The sequence below is a fragment of the Dama dama genome, chromosome 33, assembly GCF_033118175.1.
Source record: "Dama dama isolate Ldn47 chromosome 33, ASM3311817v1, whole genome shotgun sequence".
Taxonomy (NCBI): domain Eukaryota; kingdom Metazoa; phylum Chordata; class Mammalia; order Artiodactyla; family Cervidae; genus Dama; species Dama dama.
Window position 1 is genome coordinate 62,613,576 of NC_083713.1, and position 23,149 is coordinate 62,636,724.

The window sequence follows — 23,149 nt, forward strand, 5'->3', positions numbered from 1 at the left end:
CCTTCATTTTAAAATGCCCCTTTATTACACAGTCAGTGCAATCTCTCAAAATACTAGTGGCATTTTTCATAGAAACAGAACAGACGATCCTACGATTGTGTGGAATCACAAAAGATCCTGAATAGCCAAAGCAATATTGAGAAAGAACAAAGCTAGAGGCATCATGCGTCCTTATTTCAAGCTATATTACATAGGTGTAGTAATTAAAACTATGGTATTGGTACAGTAAGGAAAAACATTCTCTTAAATGGTGTTGGGAAAACTAGATCACTATGTTACACTATTCACAAAAGTTAAAAATGGATTTAAAAGTTGAGCATAAAACCTGAAATCATAAACCTCCTAGAAGAAAACAGATGGCAGGCTCCTTGACATCAGCCTTAGCGATGATTTTTTGGACTTGACACTAAAGCAATGGCAACAAAAGCAAAAATAAATAGGACTACATCAAACCAAAAATTACTGCACAGCAAGGAAAACCACCAGTCAAATGACTGTGAGAAAACCTTTGCAAATAATATCTGATAGGGGTTAATATCCAAAATAAATAAAAACATAACTCAATAACAGCAATCTAAAATAGGCCAATGAGCAGAATAGGCATTTTTCCAAAGAAGATATTCACATTGCCAACAGGCACATGAAAAGGTGCTCAATATCACTAACCATCATCAAAGTGAAAATCAAAGCCACAATGAGATGCCAATTACACCTGTTTTTAGAAAGATTATTATGAAAAAGAAAAATAACAAGTGTTAGCAAGGATGTGGAGAAAATAGAACCCTTGTGTACTATTGGCAAGAACCTCTGTATGGAAAACGAAGTTTCCAAAAAAAACTGAAAATAGAGCTACCATGTAATCGAGCAATTCCACTTCTAAGTATTTATCTGAAGAAAATGAAAACACCAATTCAAAACGATATATGCACCCTCATGTTCATTGCCACAATATTTATGATAGCCCAGACATGGAAGCAACCTGTGTTCCCTGATGGATAAATGGATAAAGAAACTGTATATAATCAAATATTACTCAGTTCTGAAAAGAAATCTTGTCATTTGTGACGTGGGTGAACCTGAAGAGCATTATGCTATATGAAATGTCAGACAGAGAAGGACAAATAGTGTATAATCTAAAACATAATGTTTTCATAAAAACTGAACTCATAGGTACAAAGAACAGACTGATGATTGACAGAGGTGAAGGTGGTCAAAAGGTACAAACTTCCAGTTACAAAGTAAATGTCATGGGAATATAATGTACATCATGGTGATTGTAGTTACTGCTATCTATCTGAAAGTTGCTGAGAGTAGATCTTAGACATTCTCACCACACACAAGAAAAAAATTTGTATGTTAGTGATGGATAGGTTAACTAGTCTTATTGTGGTGATTTTGTGCAATGTATATGATTGTGTTGTACACCTAAAACAAATACAATGTTATAAAGTCAGTTGTGTCTTTTTAAAAATTAATTTTAAAAAGGGAAAATATGAGCTTTTCTTATAACTTTGCTTTCTTATAACTTTATAAGTAGAAGAGGCTTTTTAAAACTATATCTAGAGAGCAATAAAGAATTTAATGAATTTGACTACACCAAAATTTAATACATTAAAAATTAAAAAGCAAAGCTACAGATTTGGAGAATGTTTTGTCAACCTATAATACTAGAGAAAGGATTAATGTCCAGAATAAATAAGCTGCAGATGAGAAGAATATATTATATATATTTACTATATATATATAATTATATATAATTTCAATAGCTATATATTTTCTCAATTTACAATGGTAATAAAGATTATTTCCCAAAATAGATACAGAGCTGATACAAATAAATTTTTTAAATCATTCAAAATTATAAAAACACTAATAATTTGATAGTATTATAATAGCATTGGTAGGTTTGCTAGGAATTTGATGTTGTAATACACTACTGGTTGGAGTGTAAGTTGGGACACTGCTTTCAGGGAAAAATTTGTTAGTACCGTTAGAAGTTAAAATATGACTGGCTACCCTATTACCCAGCACGTGTACTCCAGTATTTTTCCTGAAGAAATAGCTATCTGTGTATAGAAAAAAACATAGACGATGACACCCAATCAACAAAATAATGATGGTGCAGCGTCACACAATGCAGCCTTTGAAAAGAATCAGATATATCAATATTTACACAATGTGAAAAGATCTCCAAGGTGTGCTATATGGTACAAATGCTAGTTGTACATCAATACTCACATTATAGTACCTTTTATTTTGTAAGCTTGTAGGTAAAATGATATTCTTTGTGTACATACATATGTAAAAAATGATGGATATTTCTTAAGTACCTGGTATTAGGTATAGGACAAATGGAAATATTTTATCTAAATTCCAGGGATATTTATGAGATGCACATATTTACTATTTCTATAATTAAAATATATATATTTGGAGAGATAACAATGATTGTAAACAGAGGAATTTGAAGGTGGTATATTTAAATGGGGCTGTCAGGGTCACCTTGAAAATTCCACTACATGAAATAAAACTATTTCTATTAAAAAGAATATATATATCACATATTTCTAGGACAATTCCAAGGAAAAAAATGATAGGAGAGGCCATGTCCTTTCATTACGTGATTAGATAGACAAGGAATAAAAGTCTAGAAACATGTCTAGATAAATATTTCATTTCCTTTTTTTCTTTTTTTTACTCCCCTGGGTCTTTGTTGCTTTGTGTGGGCTTTGTCTAGGTGTGGTGAGTGGTTTTCTCACTGCAGTGTCTCTTGTTGTGGAGCACAGGCTCTCAGCACGCAGGCCTCAGTAGTTGTTATGTACAGGCTCTAGGCACGCAGGCCTCGGTACTACTAGCACGCAGGCTTGCTGGTGGATGACTGTGGGCTCCAGAGTGCAGGCTCAGTAGTTGTGGCATGTGGGCTTAGTTGCTCCGTGGCGTGTGGAATCTTCCTGGACCAGGGCTTGAACCCATGGCCCCTGCATCGGCAGGCAGATTCTTACCTACTGTGCTACCAGGGAAGTCCCAAATATTTTGCTTCTGATAAATGGCATCCCAAATAGTGGGGAAGGAATGGCCTATTCAACAACCCATTAGAAGTTTATAAACCCTAATATGCAACATAAAGATGGGATAAAGATCTAAAGCTTAGAAACAAGAATATTAAATAACACATTTGACACAAGCTTTCAAAAATATGGTACTGAGTAGTGTATTTTGAAGGATGCTATAAGCCAAATTTTAAAACTGGGGGACTACTTTTTTCCTATCACATTTTAATACATGATATCCAAACTATTGAGTTCCTATATTATAATAAGTTAAATAATAAAATTATACAAAGGATATGAACATAAATCTCAGAAGAAAAACAGGTAGCCATTTAATATGAAAAGCTACCCCTCCAAACCAAAAATGTGTCCAAATGTGAATTTATAACAGGTGTGAGCAAATAAGAGATTTAGACACACTTCTAACTATCAGTTGGATTTAAGTTTGAAGAAGCCTGTTTTGGAAGACTTTGGATTGCAATCAAAATGCCAAATGGGCACTCCATTCAGTTACCAACTTAATTTCTAAAATTCTGTCTTAAATGTGGACAAAGATGTATAGCTAAAAAGATTAATTTGCAACATATTAAAATTAAGAATGAACCAATATTCAATATGCAAGAGGTTAAATTGAAGTGCAGGGGAAAAAAAGCTAAGGAACACTGCATTAGACATAGTTCCATATATGTTTTATATATTTGAAATGTTATACACGTTATATTTGCATTTGTATATGTAATAATAGCTATCATTGAGTTGCATGGTTCTAAATATGCTAATAAATGACCTCATTTAATTCTCACAACCCTGTATACCCCCATTCTACAACTGAGAAAACAGAGACACAGAAATTAAGTAACTTCCAGCAGATACTCCTGGCACTCTGACTCCTGAATGTTATTAATATATGCAGAGAAAGAAAATTGGAAGGAAGCACAGTATTGAAAATGATTATCCTAGGAAGGGAAACAAAGAGGGGAATTAGGAAGTTTTTATACATATTTCTATATCATTTGAATCTTTTATAAAATGTATTCATCATTTATATACTTATGTATCTTTAAAGGAGGAAAAAAGTTTGGTGATGAACTCACTTTTGTTCTGCTATGTGAAAGGTCACGCTGACCGCAGGCGGGAAAGCGCCAGCCGGAAAATGCTGACGGAGAAGCCCCCGCCAGAAAGTCCCGGATAAGTCCCAGGGACAGACATCCACCAATCAACAGCCCGTTGCCAGGCAGACTGATGGACGCGAAGGCGCCGAGACTCCGGCCAATCAAAAACGGACATGAGACCGAAAAGTCCAATCAGCACCCTAGAGCCCGATTCTAACCATATATGGAAAGGTCCCACCACTTCCGCATCCGCCAGGGTATATAGGTGTCGCCCCCCTTCCCGCAGGTCGCAGACTCCCGCTTTTCCCCCTGCTCGCCCCTGGGAGCCCTGAGCGATTGCCCAATAAAGCCTCTTAACACTCCGGCGCTCTCTTCATCTTGCCATGGAGTTCTTACACTATGTAAATATATTTTAAAATAATTTGTAAGTAAGAAAAATATATTAGTAAACTCCAGGAGTCGGTGATGGACAGGGAGGCCTGGCCTGCTGAAGTCCATGGGGTTGCAAAGAGTCAGACATGACAGAGTGACTGAACAGAAGTAAGAAAAACTGTGAAGGACTTTTTTCTTCACTTCCCTGGTTCCTTGGCTTAAATTGTATGAGAAGTTTGAGGTTATTGTGCTATCCCTCATGGCTTTAAAATTTTTTGATATTACATTGGTGAATCATACTGTTCCTGGGGTTCTCAAGGCAGGAATACTGAATTGGTTTGCCATTCCCTTCTCCAGTGGACCACATTTTGTCAGAACTCTCCACTATGACCCATCCATCTTGGGTGGCCCTACACAGCATGGCTCATAGTTTCATTGAGTTAGACAAGGCTGTGGTCCATGTGATCAGATTGGTTAGTTTTCTGTGATTGTGGTTTTCAGTCTGTTTGCCCTCTGATGGAGAAGGACAAGAGGCTTATGAAAGCTTCCTGATGGGATAGACTGAGGGGGATACTGGGTCTTGTTCGGAAGGGTGGAGTCATGCTCAGTAAATCTTTAATCCTATTTTCTGCTGATGGGTGGAGCTGTGCTCCCTCCCTGCTATTTACCTGGGGCGAAACTATGGTGGAGGTAATGAAGATAATGGTGACCTCCCTCAAAAGATCCCATGCATGTACTGCTACAGTCCATGCCCCTAATCCTGCAGCAACCCACCACCAACCCATGCCTTCGCCGGAGACTCCCAGACACCCACAGGCAAGTCTCCTGTGGGGTCACTGTTCCTTTCTCCTGGGTCCTGGTGCACAAGGTTCTGTTGTGCCCTCCAAGAGTCTATTTCCCAGTCCTGTGTAAGTTCTGGCAGCTCTATGGTGGGGTTAATGGCAACCTTCTTCAAGAGGACTTATGCCATACCCACACCCAGAGCCCCTGTCCCTGCGGCAGTCCACTGCCGACCCGTACCTCCACAGGAGACGCTCAAACACAGTCCTGTCTAAGTCTCTGTGGGGTCCCTGAGTCCTGGTGCACGCAAAGTTTGTTTGAGCCCCCTGAGCATCTCTGGAGGGAATGTGGTTTGATTCTAAAGGTGAATTTGCACCTCCTACCATCTTGCTGGGACTTCTCCTTTGCCCTTGGACATGGGGTATCTCCTCACAGCGGCTCCAGTGCCTACCATCTTACTGGGGTTTCTCTGACCTTGGATGTGGGGTATCTCCTCACGGCTGCTACTCCTGACCTTGGACGTGGGGTATCTCCTCTCGGCCGCTCACCACTCCAGTGTTACGCAGCCACCGCTCGCCGTGATTCCTTATATTGACAAAGGAGGCAAGAATATACAATGGGGCAAAGACAGCCTCTTCAATAAATGGTGCTGGTTCCAAACAGGAAAAGGAGTATGTCAAGACTGTATGTTGTCACCATGCTTATTTAACTTATATGCAGAGTACATCATGAGAAACGCTGGGCTGGATGAAGCACAAGCTGGAATCAAGATTGCAGGGAGAAATATCAATAACCTCAGATATGCAGATGACATCACCCTTACGGCAGGAAGTGAAGAAGAACTAAAGACCCTCTTGATGAAAGTGAAAGAGGAGAGTGAAAAAGTTGGCTTAAAGTTCAACATTCAGAAAACAAAGATCATGGCACCCGGTCCCATCACTTCATGGCAAATAGATGGAGAAACAGTGGAAACAGTGGCAGACTTTATTTTTCTGGGCTCCAAAATCACTGCAGATGGTAACTGCAGCCATGAAATTAAAAGGCGCTTACTCCTTGGAAGAAAAGTTATGACCAAAGTAGACAGCATATTAAAAAGCAGAGACAATACTTTGCCAACAAAGGTCCACCTAGACAAGTCTACGGTTTTTCCAGTAGTCCTGTATGGATGTGAGAGTTGGACTATAAAGAAAGCTGAGTGTCAAAGAATTGATGCTTTTGAACTGTGGTGTTGGAGAAGACTCTTGAGAGTCCCTTGGACTGCAAGGATATCCAACCAGTCCATCCTAAAGGAGATCAGTCCTGGGTGTTCATTGGAAGGACTGATGCTGAAGCTGAAACTCCAATACTTTGGCCACCTGATGCAAAGAGCTGACTCATTTGAAAAGACCCTGATGCTGGGAAAGATTGAAGGCAAGAGGAGAAGGGGACAACAGAGGAGGAGATGGTTGGATGGCATCACCAACTCAATGGACATGAGTTTGAGTAAATTCCAGGAGTTGGTGATGGACAGGGAGGCCTGGCATGCTGCAGTCCATGGGGTCGCAAAGAGTTGGACACGACTCAGTGACTGAACTGAACTGAACTGTTGAATCATGTACTGATTTCATTATTGTAGATAATCCAGTTACATATTAAGTGTTAATAGTTGCTTGGTATTTTACAACCTCAACTGAAGTTATAAAGTAAGTATTCCACAAACCTCCTGACAGTTCCTTGAAGATGGAGCTGGCCTGGCATTTAGTCCTTATTGTACTTTTACGTTTTTCTTGCTGGGGTTTAGACTGGGACTCTGATAAAAATTTCATCTCAGCTGCTGGTCCTCTAACCAACAACTTGTTACACAACCTGAGGGATCCCCTGGGAAACCAGGATTCACCCTTTGTAGCAGAAGATGAAGAAATTTATGTTTGTCGCCAGCCACTGCCTGCATTCCTGCCAGAGTACTTTAGGAGTGTCCGTGCCAGTATGATCACCCATTACAAAGTATTTCTGCCATGGGCACAACTTCTACCAGAAGGAATCTCGGAGAACCCAGACAAGGAAACAGTGCTGTGCTATCGGCAACTGCTTGAGGCCCTCAAGACTGCTCAACTTCAGCCCCTGGTTGTTCTACACCACCAGACCCTCCCTGCCAGCACTCTCCAGAGAAGTGAGGCCTTTGCCGATCTGTTTGCTGCCTATGCCTCCTTCGCCTTCCACTCCTTTGGGGACCTAGTTGAGATCTGGTTCACTTTTAGTGACTTGGAGAAAGTGATCACGAAGCTTCCCCACCAGGAATCAAGATCTTCACGTCTGCAGATCCTCACTGATGCCCACAGAAAAGCCTATGAGATTTACCATGAAAAATATGCTTCTCAAGGTGAGTTCACACAACACTGATGGCTGAGCCACCGGCAGCCTTCATCATCCACCTTCATCCCCCTTCTTAATGTAGGACCCAGCATTTCTTTCCACTTACTTTCAACAGTCCCCTCATAGCTATTTATAAGTGAGAAATTAATACCATCCTGAAGATTTCTTGGTGGAGGTAGGTAAGGGCGGCTTGTATTGTACCATGCCCAACATCCCCTTTGAAAAATATCTTTAAACCCTCCTTACCTAGTCTTGAGTCTACACTATTATCAATTATCTCTCTGTCTTTCCTTCTTCAGTCTTGCCTCCCTGACTCTCCCTAGGATTTCAAGATTGCCCATTCTCTCTCAGCCTCCCTGCTTTCTTTTTTATGTTTTAATTTTTTATATTTTTGGACCATGCTGCGTGGCTTGGGAGACTTTAGTTCCCCAACGAGGGGTCAAAACTATGCCCCCTGCAATGGAAGCTCAGAGTCCTAACCACTGGACCACCAGAGAAACCCTGAGCCTCCCCGTTTTTCTTATGTAAAGCGAATGACATGTTCTAGTTCAAGCCTATATTCTAACAGGGGAGACAAATACAAGATAAAATAATGGTACGCTAATGGATAGTAAGAAGAGCATGATTACAATTGTCCATATTCCTGTTCATAGCTAATTTAAGCTTCCAATTCAGTACGTCTGGACAGACTCAGGACATTGATTTTAATATATTCCCTAGATGAATCTGAGGTATACCACTTTTGAGAACCAATTAGATTAAATTAATTAGATTAATTGGATTAGATATGCTTTCTAGTTTTTATTATATACAGTATATTTATATATCTGTATACTTGTATATTCTACTTTTTTAATTTATTTTTAATCAGAAGATAATTGCTTTACAATTTTGTGCTGGTTTCTGCCATACAACAACATGAATCCGCCATAAGTACACAAATTCCCCCTCCCTCTTAAACTTCCCTCCCACACCATATTCTACTTTTGAAACTTAACATATTTAATTAATAGATTCTCATTTTAATAAAAACTCTTTGAAAGTATGATTATCAGTGTTCTTACATGTTCACATTATATTGATGGCTCATTTAAGATATTTCATTTTTACATATTAGTTCAATTTTCACAATTAAAAATTATGTTGCAATGAACATATGTATAAATGCCTGCCTTCAGATAAATTCTTTCTGACAGATTCCTTTAAAAAAAAATTATATGGCTGTGCCGAGTCTTTGTTGCTGCACACGGGCTTTCTCTAGTTGCACAAGAAGGGCAGGCTTCTCATTGCAGCGCCTTCTCTGTTGCTGCTCCCAGCCTCTATTTGAGGGCTTCAGTAGTTGCGGTGCATGGGCTTAGTTGCCCCATGGCATGGGGGATCTTCCTGGACCAGAGAGCAAATCTGGGTCCCCTGTTTTGGCAGGCAGATTCTTTAGCACTGAGCCACCAGGGAAGCCCTCTGAGATTCTTGAAACTGAAATTACTAGATCAGAGGATGCGCCTTCTGTAAGACTTCAAAGAATGTTCCTAAATTACTTTCCAGAAAAGTTGTAACTTTATACTAACAATTACAAAATTGTTCTTCTGACCCACTCAGCCTGTTTTCAGTGATGTAATTGTTTTATCATTGGTGTAGACAGAAACAGTTGATAACTGATCTGTAATAAAAATAGAAAAGAGTTTTATTCAAGCCAAATGAGGACTATATCTTTGGAAAAAGCCTCTCAGAAAGCTCTGAGGAACTCCTCAAGAAAAACATGGTCTTAAGCACAGTTTTATATTTCGTCAGAAAAAAGAACATCAACCACGACAGGGGTACATTCCTGCAAAGTTTTGAAAAAAGACAGATTAGTACGTGCACAGAGAGTGTGTATGCCTCGCCACCCAGGAAGGAAGCCTTATTACCAAAGGTGTACTAACACTGATGTCCCAGGGAAAAAGGCATTCATCTCTGTCTTCACAACAGACATTCTTTACTTCTGGACAATGCATCTTCTTCTTTAATGGTTAAAGCACATGAATAATGTATGTTTAATAGACTACAAAACAGGATGTTCTAGTTAGCAAAAAGTTTATGTTAAATCATATATAAGCCGGAATGACTTCCCCAGATCTCAGTATGTAAAAATTTTCTTCCACCATTGGTAATTTGATGGCTGAAAACTATTATCTCCTTATATTCTTTATTTGCATATGTTCAATTATAGAGAGGTTAAACATTTTTTCTGTGTTTAAAATAAAATCAGGGCAAGGGAAGAAACAGTGAGAGTGTGGATGGGGCTATTTTAGATATGATTATCAAAAAGGCTGTCCTTGGACCACCTTTTTAGCCAAGTGGAAGGAGAGAGAGAGAAATCATAGGATCTGGAGGATTACACACCATTGGGTGAGAGAACAACCCTGCCGAGGGAACCACAAAAGCCCAGCTGCTTGTTTTATAAACTGTAGAGCAAGGGAGAAGAGGAGATGCGGATTTGAAACCGGTTTCTTTAAAAGCCTATCATGGGATGAGTGAGAAAAGAAATAAATATTTATTGACTGTAATTCTCCTGAAGAAGCTTTGAGTAAAATGAACTTTGAAAGAAGGCAAAGCTAGATGTGGATCATCTGAAGCTGAAGAAAATCTGTCTTATTTTGAGGACTAATTCCATAGAATTATTTTAAATTATAAAGCTAACATGTTTGTTAAAATGTTCTACATATTTCATTTTTGATCTTCATCAGATTACTAAAGACTATTTCCTTCTTAAACTCATATTTGCCTTCTTTTCTTCTTCTGCTCATTCCTCCCAGCCTTCATTTCATGTTTTATCAACATCACTAGATTGTCTGTCCCTGATATAACGCCGGACATAAAGTAAATTCTCTTCTCAGTCTCTTTACTATTCCAAAAAGCAGTTTTCCTTCTTCCTTTCTCAGTCTCATTCATCCCCCCATTTTTAATCCAATTCCATAACTTTGCTGTTCTTTGTAAAATACATTTTTAATATACCCAAAAAAGTTACATATGTTGATTAAAAGCAAAATATAACTTTTCAAGGACAGGGATATTGAATAATATCCCCTGAACTGAAAAGAAATTTTGAGACCAAAAAGTGAAGCGGGCAACTCCATAAAGTGTAATTATGGGGTTTATTGTGGGTAACTTACATATGGGTTGGATCGGCGATCTGGAAGCATTTGCAGCTGCCTTCCCCACTGCTGGGCTTCATAGCTCAGTTGGTAAAGAATCCATCTGCAATGCAGGAGACCCTGGTTCAATTCCTGGGTCAGGAAGATCCCCTGGAGAAGGGAAAGGTTGCCCACTCCAGTATTGTTGGGCTTCCCTCATGGCTCAGCTGGTAAAAAATCTGCCTGAAATGTGGGAGACCTGGGTTCGATCCCTGGGTTGGGAAGATCCGCTGGAGAAAGGAAAAGCTACCCATTCCAGTATTCTGGCCTGGAGAATTCCATAAACCGTATAGCCCATGGACACGACGAAATGTTGGACACAACTGAGCAACTTTCACTTCCCCACTGCCAAAAGTGGCATGGGGAATTTAAAGGGGCCAAAGCTAAAAATACAATCTGACTATTAAGGGAGTAGCACATTTGCACCAATGGGAGTTGGAGGTTTTTCCTCCCCCTTGGGGTCTCATGACCATTTTTCCTTGTGGCCCATTAACTATCTGTGTTAGTTGAAGAGCATTCTTCCAGTTCTTGCATCAGATGAAGACAAGGGTAAAAGTTGATAGGAAACTTATCTGGCTTGGGTGCATTTCTTGTGAGTACACCAGAGCTCAGTCACGCAGGAAGGGAGGTTGGTAGGACTGCAGGCCTAAGAAGGAGCTGACAAAATGGAGCCAGTGTGATTCAGCCACACCATAGTTAATATCCATGAAGTGACCACTCAGTCCAGCAATTAAGCTATAACAATACTGTAATGGTTTTGTAACATATAGAAATACTGAATTACTCTTTATACACATAGAGTAACAGTGTTGTAGGTCAATTATGCTTCAATTTTTTTAAAGCAAGAAAACAGCAAAAAATGAAATTATATGTACAATATAATATCTCCTAGGTAGATACCCAAGAGAAATAAAAGCAAATGTCAAGGCAAAAATATTTGTATCACAAATATTCATAGCAGTATTATTCATAATAACCAAAAGTGGAAATAACCCTAATGTCCATCAATTGATGGATAAACAAAAAGTGGCATACTAGTAAAATGGAATATTACTCAGCACTTGAAAGGAGTGATGTATTGATTCATGCTACAATATGATAATTCTTGAAGGCATTATGCTAAGTGAAAGCAGCCAGCCCCAAAAGACCATATATTATATCATTTCATTGATATTAAATGTCCAGAGTAGAAAAATCTATAGTAGAGACACTGAAGTAGATCAGTGATGTCTGGGGCTAGAACAGAGAATGGGAACTGACTGCCAATGGGTATGTAATATCTTTCTGGGTGACTAAAGTGTCCCAGAATTAGCACAGAGAGTTGCACAGTTTACATTTGTAAATGTACTAAAGATAACAAAATTTTATAGTTTAAAGGGATGTATTTTATAGTATATGAATTATGCCTCAGTTTTAATGTAAAAATTAGAAAGTTGAGGGTTTATAAGACGAAACAAACCATATCACAACTTTTGTCTACTTGTATATTTTTCCCTATCTCATCTCCCATTCTCCCCACTCCATCCCAGGTTAGCGCTGTGCTAAATATTCCATCCATCTTGCATTAAACTATGGCTTCCCCCTCCCACATTTGGTATCACAATGGATGTACAAGGTCAAGCATTTCAAATAAAATAATTACAGGAAAAGTGGCATTTTACTAAATATATTTCAGCCAAGAAATCACCATGTTTAAAAAATATGTTTAAAAATTAAATTCCCATTTATTGATGATTAGAAAATAAACAATCTAAAATGAAGTTCTGATTTTTTTCTAAGGAATTTTTTATCAGGGTATGAGTTACCAACAGTGAAATGCATGGGTCTTAATTTAACAGTCTGATCTGTAAAATTGAACCCACACCCTTATCAAGATATAAAATTGAAACCATCCCCTCATCACGATATAAAACATTAATCAACACCTCTGAAAACCCCATTTCTGATCATTGTATCCCTTCCAAATCCTTACCCCAGAAACAAACGTTGATCTGGCTCCTATCAGTATAGGTATGAATGGAATCACACAGTATGTACTATTCTGTGTCTGTCTTTTTCCATCAGCATGTTTGTGAGATTCATTTATTTTGTTGCTGTCAGTAATTTGCTGTTTGTTTCTTCTAAGCGGTTTCTATTATGGATGTATCACAATTGAGGGGCACTTGGGCAATTTCCAGTTTTTACCTCTTATAAATAAGTTGCTATGAACATTCTTGTACAAGGTTTTGCATGGGCGTATGTTTTCATTTCTCTTGAATAATACCTAGGAGTGGAAATGCTGGATTACAGGGGAGAGATGTATTTGACTTTCTAAGAAACTGCCAATTTCCCAAAGCACTTGTTCCATTTTATACTTCCACTAGTTATGTGTGAGAATTTCAGTAGCCTCATAATCCTTACTAACATTCGGCATTTTCATCCTTTTCTCTTTTAGCCATTCTGATGGTATCTCATTTAGATTGCACTACTTTTTTTAAAAAAAAGTTTCTATCCCAATTGCGTATGTATTTAAACAATTTGGTGTCCAATTTTGCTTGGTTTGGAATTTAGCATGATGAAAGAGTATTATACTTTTTGTAGTCCTCTAGGACTTTTTTGTTCAAACAAAATTGTTTCCAAGGCTTATTCATATTGTTGGATAGAGCTATATCATCTTCTTTTCACTGCTAAATGATATTCTACTGTGTGACTAAGCCAAGTTTTATTAATTCATTTTCCTGCTTATGGACATTCTAGTTTTCAAATTTTGCTATTATGGACATAGCCGTTATAAACATTCTTGCACATGCTTCTTTCTGCAGATGTTTAAGAATTTCACTTGTGTTTATACTCAAGTGATTGCTAATTGGGGGGATGTAAATATTTAGCTGTGAGAGATAAGTTGTTTTCCGTTGTGGTTATACCAACTTACATTTCCTTGAGCAATGTATCAGTTCCTGTTGACCTCTTCCAACACGTGTATTTACCAAAATTATAAATTTTTGCCTATCTTACAGATGTAAAAATATTTCTTTATCATCCTTTATCATCTTCTTTACCTGATTCCTATTCGAATTGAGCAGGTCTTCATGTATTTATTAGCCATATTTATTTCTTTTATATAATTCCTGTTTTGCCTTTTATCCGTTTATATTTTGACTTGTTGGAATACTTTATATATTCTTTAATCTGCATTGGGTATATGGGATGGTGGTATTTTTCCACTTCTTATCTTTTCAATTTTTTCATGGAGACTTTGAGGAACAGAATTTCTTACTTGATACAAAATTATCAATCTTTTCTTTTGGTAGATTTTTTTATAAGTTCATTTGTATCATTTCTTAAAATAATTTTGTGTATTTACTTATTTTGGGCTGTGCTGGGTCTTTACTGCGTGGGCTTTTTCTCTAGTTGCAGTGAGTGGGGGCTACTCTCTGGTTGCAGTGTGCAGGCTTCTCATTGCGGTGGCTTCTCTTGTTGCAAGCATGAGCTCTAGGGCGCTCAGACTTCAGTAACTGTGGCTCATTGGCTCGGGAGTTGCAGACACTGGGCTCTAGAGCACAGACTCGATAGTTGTGGCACACAGGCTTTGTTGCTCTGAGGCATGCGAGATCTTCCCGGATCAGGGATCAAAACTGTATCTTCTGTGCTGGCAGGCGAATTCTTTACCACTGAGCCCCCAGGGAAGCCCCCAATCCCTTTCCCCTCTACTGTGAATCTCAAAGATATTAGGTAATTGTACATCTTTCCAAGCACATTGTTTAGTCATTTTCTGTCATTGTGTCGTTGTTGATATTTCTTAAAGATTAAGGGGTAATCATTTAAAAGTCAGAGATAACCTGAAAAATTAAAAGCTATTGGTGGTTAAAAGTTTTTTCCTTTCTAATCAAGACTTTTAAAAAATTAATATTACTTTTTTGTTTGTTTTGATTTTTACTTGTTTTGCATATCCAGGGCCAAGGAAGTAATTTGTTCAGCATGTTGGTAATATATCCATAGGAAGATAGTCTATCAATATAAGCAAACCTTTAAAGCATTTTTACTTTTTATTACTTTAGTTCTTTATTTACATGTTTTTTGAGTTAGAGGTACGTGAGAAAATGTTAAACCAAACAACTACTTTGAAAACAGATTGAGTTGGTGATTTGAATTTATTTGGCTATTTTAAAAAGTACTTTCCTTTACCTAAATTCACTTGAATCCAAAATTTGAAGTATCCCAGTAACTCACTGAAATAACTGAGGTAGTGGCTTGTTTCAAGATTGCATACATCCTATAATAACATTACTTTTTAGAACAGTTTTAGATTTATAGAAAATTTGAGCAGATAGTACAGAGTTTCCATATGTCCCTGTCCCTAAAACGTGTTTCCCCTAATATAAACATCTTACATTATTATGGGACATTTTTTGCAATTAAAGAACCAATGTTGATACCCTATTACTAACAAAAGTCCATGTTTTATTCAGATTTCCTTAATTTCTCCTGTGTGTCCTTTTTCTACTCTAGGATCTCATCCAAGTACCACATTATATTTAGTTGTCATATCTCTGTAGGCTCCTCTGAGCTGTGAGAGAAGTTACAACCCTGTGCATTCGTGGCCAGGATGTAAATGGTGTAGCCACTATGGAAAACTGTATGGCAGTTCCTCAAGAAATTGAGCGTACAATTACTATATGGTCTAGCACTTGTGGGTATACACCCAAAAGAATTGAAGGCAGGAACTTGAACAGATATTTGCACAACCATTTTCATGGCGTTATTCAAAGCCATCAAAAGATGAAAATAATCCATATGCCCATATAAGGATGAATGGATAAATAAAACATGCTAGATACATACAATTGAATGTTATTCAGCCTTAAATGAAATTCTGACACATGCTACAGCATGGATGAACCTTGAGTACACTACACTAAGTGAAATAAGCCAGACACAAAAGGATAAATATTGTATGACTCCACCTATATGAAGGACCTAGAATGATCAAACTCACAGAGACAGAAAGTAGAATAGTGATTACCAGAGACTGGGTGGAGGAGGAAATGGGGAAGTATTCATGGATGGACCCGGAGTTTCAGTTTGAAATGATGGATATTTGGGGAGGTGGATGGTGGTGACAGTTGCACAACAAAGCCACTTTAAAAAAATTTAATGGTGAGTTTTATGTTATGTATTTTTACCGCAAATTTGAGAAGTTCTTCTCTAATGACTGTGTGTTGTTATAAACCTCCTGCTCAAGTCTTCAATGCCCTACCGTGGGAAGGATATGAAGGAAGATTCTTGGCAGAGAGTTAGTTAGAAGGCCAGCAGGAGGGTGAACATCTCTCTCACAGGAAGAGTCGAGTTGCACACAGAGCCTCCCACCTGCCAACACTGGAACACAATCTAGGGCCACACTGGGAACTCCCACCCTCCTCTTGAAGCATTGATACGGGCAGTTCAATACTGGCCTGATTGATTACTTTTATTTAAACATTTGGGGCAAAAGGGAGAGGAGCAAACAAACAGGGGCTGTCTTGTATGAACAATAGCAATGGCTTTAGAGGAAGGACATACTTGTGTACTGGAAACAGAACTGAGCGTAACCTTAAACAAAATCTAGTAATACCTGTGAGGGACATGAACTCACACACTGCCATGGGCTTGAAACAGTTAACACTCAACCCCCAGCAAATACTGATTTTGAGTTCTGTAGACAAGAACACTGACCTTTAACCATATCCAGCAAAAATTACAAGATAAATTATCTTAAGCCAGTGCAATTACCCCCCGCGTCAGTCCCAAAGAAACATGAACGGCCAGCTTAGAATGAGGTTCCAGTTTTGAGGAAGCTGCATTTTACGTGATTTTAAGAAGTATAGTTTGTGCTTGCCCTAGGAACCAGTTAGGAACAATGTCGGAAAGTTTATTTTGTATGATATGAGACTTTCTGGAACCTCAGGTACGTTTGTTCACTCTGAGTCTAAAAAACGCTTATAAAGTCAAATAGGAGTGATGTGTGAGTCAACTGCACTTAGGGATTAACTGTCCTCCTATGTCATGTCCTTGATCCAGAGATAATACTAAAGTGGACATTTAAAAATGTTCAGCACAGGCTGAGAACATATGTTCTACGTGTGCTGATGTGATGATAGACTGAAGTGTGGAAAATCTGTGGAAGGTGAAATGGCTCCATGGGGCACAATCACTGAATAACTGGAAAATAGCATTATCTTATCAGAATGAGGACCAAATGTCTCTGAGTGATATTCCGTGCTCAGAGGATTTCAAAGTTCCATTATGCTTATCAAAATAAGCACTTCAGTAGCTGGCGGCGGTTATTAATAGTGGTTTCATTGACTGAGGAGATCCTTCTCCTGTATGGAATTTGAATGCAGGAGAGAGGTCAGGCATATAATCGTGTAGTTTTAAGTCTCAAACTCTGGCTTTAGGCCATTTTGTCTACTGTTTCCAAAGCACAGGTCTGAGCACCTGCCTATGCACTCATCCTAAGCTTGCTATTTGGAGAGACTCGAGAAATGTTGACGCTTGCTCCTCAGGAAGCACACAATCTCAGCAGGAGATAAAGACTTCTGTGCACCAAGGAGTTAGCTGGTGCTTCTAACAACTGAGGCATCCCAAGTCCACCACGTGAATGGGTGCATGCTCAGTCATGTCCAATTCTTTGCAACACCTTGGATTGTAGCCTGCCAGGCTCCTTTGTCCATGGGATTTTCCAGGAAACAATACTGAAGTGGGTTGCCATTTCCTCCTCCAAGGGATCTTCCCTACCTAGGGATGAAACCCGCATCTCCTGCATCTCCTGCATTGGCAGGTGGATTCTTTGCCAGTAAGCCACCTGAGAAGCCCACAGCAGCGTGTTTCAAACTGTGGTCTGAGCACCACTGTATCTGAAGCACCCAGGAAGCTTGTGAAAGGCTCTCATTCCTGGGTCCACCCCAGTCGGCTGACAAGAAGGACAGGTGATTCTGATGTACGTAAGCTTCCACACCACTGTTAGGTGATCAAATGTCAAAGTGAGAGGGCACAAGCTGCACAGGTCTTTGTTGCCTTCATATTCCCCTCAGTGCACAGTAAGGGTTGAATGGACGTCTGCACAGTGAATGAGGAGAGGTAGCAGCAGTCCCCTGAGAACACCCCACCTTTCCAAAGTCTCTCCACTTGGAACTCTGAACTGTTGTTTAGACCAACAGTTCCCAAGATTTAGTGTGTGTCAGAATCACCTGGAGAGCTTGTAAAGCACGCAGAGGCCAAGGTTTATTAGGAACTGAGATGCAGTTCTCTCCATTCTGCCTTTTACATTGTGTGGGGTTAGGGAAAGGAACTGTTTTTATTCTTGCAAAAGACTTTACAAGTGTCTTGCACTTCACCCTTCTCATTTATATGAAACAGTCTCTAAAGGGACATTTCTTAAAAAGCTACCTTGTTTTCTAAAATCTTTCAGCCAGCGTAAAATCATGTGAGTGATTTCTGCAGAAATCTTTTTTAAAGTTGGTGAACGTGGACTAGAAAGGCCAATAGAAAACAAGTTCACCAGTGGCTTCTGGGGTCACAGCCTCCTTCCTCTCTCACCAACATCCCCTTGTCTGGTTGGTTTCAGGTGGAAAACTCTCTGTGGTCCTGCAAGCTGAGACGGTCTCCAAGCTCCTGCTAGAACCATCTACATCTGCGCTTGTCAAGGTAATGACAGCCCAAAGAAACAGAATCGTAACTTCTGAGAAAAGTTGCAAGTTTAATTTTTTAAAAAAATAGAAATTTTTGTCGACTTGACATTCTTTCTTTTTAAATTTATTTTATTGATGTGTACTTGACCTACAATACTGTGTTAATTTCTACTGTACGGCAAAATGATTCAGTTATATATATTATATATATGTGTGTGTGTGTGTGTGTGTGTATATATATATATATATACACATTCTTTGTCACATTCTTTTCCACTCTGGTTTATCACAGGATGTTAAATATAGTTCCCTGTGCTATACAGAAGTAACTTATTGTTTATCCATCCTACATATAATGGTTTTCTTGACATTCTTATAAATGCCTCTTCTGAGTGTTATGCATTCTCTAGATTTATAATTACTTTAAAACAAAGTCTTATTTGTTGTAGCCCCAGCTTTCACTTGGTCAAGTGTCAGCTTTCACCTACACAAAGACGTCAAATGCCTCTGGTCTTGCTCCTTCTTAAAAAGAGCTTATCAGAAGAGAAGTCAGTTTTGTATTTTTTTGTTTGTTTTTTAGCAAAACAGGTACTAGGGTAAGAGTTTTTGGTTTGTTTTTTTAATAACAGTAATAATGTGGTCCCTGGAGTGCCCATCCTGCTTTCTACCTCCTCTAAAAACAACTTTTAACTACAATTTTAGTAAGAAACGTTAAAACATTTGAGCATTTAACAGCTTTGGCCCTTGTAATGTTGACTGCTGGGCGGCGTGGAAAGCCCTCTGAGAAGACACCTGATTCCTATGGTTGTGCGGCCCTGTGTCTGTGCTGGGATGGAGGCCCCATATGTCAAGGTCCAACTTCAGATTTACAAGCTCAGGGATTTAAAAACCAGACATGATAAGGTTCTGAAATGACCAGGTCCAAGACTGATAGTATGACCAAAATACCAGAATATCTAAATTCTTTTACAAGGGGTGATAACTGCTATCAGTTATGAGCTCAGGAGACCAAAGTGCTGATCAGAAAATGCTTGTCAAGCAGTAGTCTTTGAACTGGGCTCTCTGCCCCCAGTACCCCCCATGCAATGCATCTTTTGCTGAATTCCCTGCTGAGAAGCTACATTGCCCTGAAATGGTGAAATTTCTCAGAGCCTTCCAGAATGCGACTCACCAAGACCCTCTTGCTGTCTCTCTGGCCTCACCTTTTCCCCATTGTGTACGCTGTGCTCTCCACCAGCTCTCCAGCATCCCCTACCTGAAGTCCTATCCTCCTTGCCTTCCTCAAATCTCTTCCAACAAAATTCTGCCCATTTTTAACATCAGTGTGAATGTGCCCACCATAAAGAGACTTCTGTTAATAACACTTCCCACTAAACCTGATGTGGTCTCTCCTCGCTTGGAACATTTTAGCCATTTGTTTAGATCAGCAGTTCTCAAATTTTGGTATCAGAATCACCTGGAGAGCTAATAAAGTACAAAATGTGGAGGGACGCCCTGGGCTTTCAGAGCCTTCCCACATTCCCAGGTGAGTCTAATTCCCTCCAAGATTAGCTGCTGCTATTGCTAAGTCGCTTCAGTCGTGTCCGACCCTGTGCAACCCCATAGACAACAGCCCACCAGGCGCCCCCATCCCTGGGATTCTCCAGGCAAGAACACTGGAGTGGGTTGCCAGTTCCTTCACCAATGCATGAAAGTGAAAAGTGAAAGTGAAGTCACTCAGTCGTGTCCGACTCTTCACGACCCCATGGACTGCAGCCTACCAGGCTCCTCCGTCCATGGGATTTTCCAGGCAAGAGTTCTGGAGTGGGGTGCCATTGCCTTCTCCGTGCCAAGATTTGAGGTGTCGACTTTTCTTATATCACTTAGAACTTCCTGCCTGTTCTTCATGTGGTCAGTACATTTGCTAACTCTATCAAGTTGTAAGTTTCTGTGGATCCTACTCATCTTTAAACCCAGCACAGTGACTTTCAAGAGCATGAAGTCGATGATCACACACTGCATGGAGCTGATAGACAAAGCAAGGGCCAAGGGGGCCAAGGGGAATGTTCCAGTGGAGCTTGCCAGTGGGGAGCAAGCCTGTGGAATGTTGGGTACACATGACAATAACTTGATTGGAAAAGCCACGGGGAGCAGTTGAGAGTCAGTTATCTAAGGTCACAGTGCACTGGGCTGTTCCCAGATGCCATTACCCACAGTCTTTGTCCCAGGGGAAGAGAAGGGGGGAACACCGGCAGCAGTCTGGTTGTGGCCAGGAGAGAAATGACTCGCTGAAAAGGGTGGAGACTCTGAATCTGTAGTTCTTAAAGGATACGCAGAAAAAGACAGGGTGGAGAGGTATGTCCTTAATTGGAGCAGAGATAGGGGTGTCCACGGACCATGAGAGCTCTGTGCTTGGATTACAGTGTGGGCCAGGCTAGGGCCAACGGGAGTGGACTTTAAGCTGTGGTTTGAAAGTAGCCAGTGACTATAGCCTACAATTAAAACTCCAAACTCCGGTAGAGTCTGCAGAGATTACTAAGTGGCCTGTGGGTGGCTGAAACTCCAAAGCCTCTGTCCTGCAGAGTGGAAGGGCCATGAGAAGGCTTTCCACCCAGGGCAGCTCTGGCCTCTGACCCCTTTCCTTTAGAGTTTACTCACTCAGTGGAAACCCACCCTTTCTGGCCCACACTACTTCTTTTACTCACTCACTCACTCATTCAATCGTATGCATTTACTGAGCCCTTCCTGTGTGCCAAGCACTTTGCTGAGTGCATACATGATGCATTCCTCACGACACAAGAGGCACACCCCATACACATTCTCATCTTGTCCCCAGCTTTTCCTCATCCTACTTCTCCCTTGGAAAGTCCCGGTTTGGAGTATTCCACTTAGTAACAAGGAGAGAAACAAAAAAAGAATAGTTCTGAGCAGTTCTTCATCTTGAAATTGTTTATGTTCTAATGATTCTATTTGCTTATTTCCAGGATGCAGTTGACTTCGTCTCTCTTGATTTATCTGATGAATGCCACAATGAGGCAGATTTACCACTCAAGTTGAGTGAACTGCAGGTAACTTAAGCTATTCTCCATATTGATGATGAATGGCAAAGATTCCTGGTACTAGGCATTTAATGCTTCAGCTGATGCATAAGCTTGTGGTCCAGTGGTTAGGACTCCATGCTTTCATCACTACCAAGGGCCTGAGTTCAATCCCTAGTTAAGGAACAAAGTTCCCACAAGCCTTGCAGCACAGCCAAAAAAAAAAAAAAAAGTCTGTATACATGCAGACTTCCCTGGTGGCTCAGATGATAAAGCATCTGCCTACAATACGGGAGACCCAGGTTAGATCCCTGGGTTGAGAAGATCCTCTGGAAAAGGAAATGGCAACCCACTCCAGTACTCTAGTTGCAAAGAGTCAGACATGACTGAGCAACTTCACTTTCACTTTCTTTCATACATGCAAGTTTTGTCTGAGAAAATTCCCATAGAGAACCTCTGGAGGTTAGATAGTCTTCCCTGGAAAGGATAAAGAGGGTTGGCTTGTTCAGGTAAATATTTACATGGATCCTCTGCTCTCTCATGTAGAAAGCTATTGAGAGTCAGAATTCGTGTTCATTCTGAGATTGAAAAAGACATTTCGTAGATGTGTTCACAGAAATATTTACCTAAACAAGCCAACCCTCACTCTCTCTCCACTCTCCCGAGAGCACCTGCATGCCCCTTCTCTGAGCCTTAGCTGCCGCTCCCCACCGGCACACAGGTGTCTTAGGGCCTGGGGACCCACCGCATGTCCACAGGTTCTGAATTCTGCAGGAGCTGCGTGTGGGGGTCCTGCATGCCCTTCTTAGAAGAAACCCTGCTCCCCAGGGAATCCCCCACTCAGCAGACGGATCCTCCAGCTCTCCAGCCCTGTGATATCACAGGCTGCCCCACTATGCGTGGATCTTCCGGGAAGGAGAAAACCCTCTATTCCCTTAATAGTTGACTTTACCACATTGACCCGGCACAGGGAAGGAGCAAAGCTACGTGAGTCACAGACCCGCCAACTGGTTCTGAGCCAGTTACTCTGTTTCTCGGAGCTTAAGTCACCTCATTGTTACTGGTGGCTCTGAGAAAATAAAGAACCTGCCAGGCTCCTGTTTGAGAAGTTGCTGTTGGTATTTCTCAGTGGCTGTTAACTATTCAGAGTAGGGGAAGATAGTGTGGGGAAAATGACCAAACCCAAGACAAAGTAACTTAAAATGAAGTCAAACAACTTGTCAGCCCAAAGATGTTCCTTTTGATACTGAAATGGCTAGAAATGGCAGAAAAATGACACCTGGTCCAATTTTAATGAAGATAGTTTCTTTTCAGTTTCTTTATGGAAAATGTCAGACATATCCAATAGTAGAAAGAAAAACATAATGAAGCTATCTCCAGGTTCAGAAGCTGTCAACTCGGGGTAGATCTTGCTTCATTTCTACCCTACCTCCCCCCTCCCCAAACCAGACTGTTCTGAAGCAGAGCCTCGACGTTATAAACATCATGACTGCAGCACCTGATGGAGCCTCTTGTAGTATCTCAGGCCCCTGACACGGGCAGATGGCCTTGTTCCTGGTCCTGATACAGCAACTAGTTCTAGCAGGTACCTTGTGGCCTGAGGAGACAGGATAGATGAACCTGTGTCTTTGGTGGGCGTCTGTATAGAGA

The 23,149-nt window shown here is 40.2% G+C and overlaps 1 protein-coding gene across 1 annotated transcript in view; it reads left to right on the forward strand.

Annotated features, from left to right (window-relative positions):
• The first annotated feature begins 7,006 nt into the window (after window positions 1–7,006).
• LCT (lactase) overlaps window positions 7,007–23,149 on the forward strand; it is a 49,419-nt gene continuing 33,276 nt past the window's right edge. Inside the window, exons 1-3 of the mRNA XM_061135111.1 lie at window positions 7,007–7,673; window positions 18,419–18,498; window positions 21,446–21,529. Of these exons, the coding sequence (XP_060991094.1) occupies window positions 7,034–7,673; window positions 18,419–18,498; window positions 21,446–21,529 (804 nt within the window). The 5' untranslated portion in view covers window positions 7,007–7,033. The remainder of the gene's footprint in view (window positions 7,674–18,418; window positions 18,499–21,445; window positions 21,530–23,149) is intronic.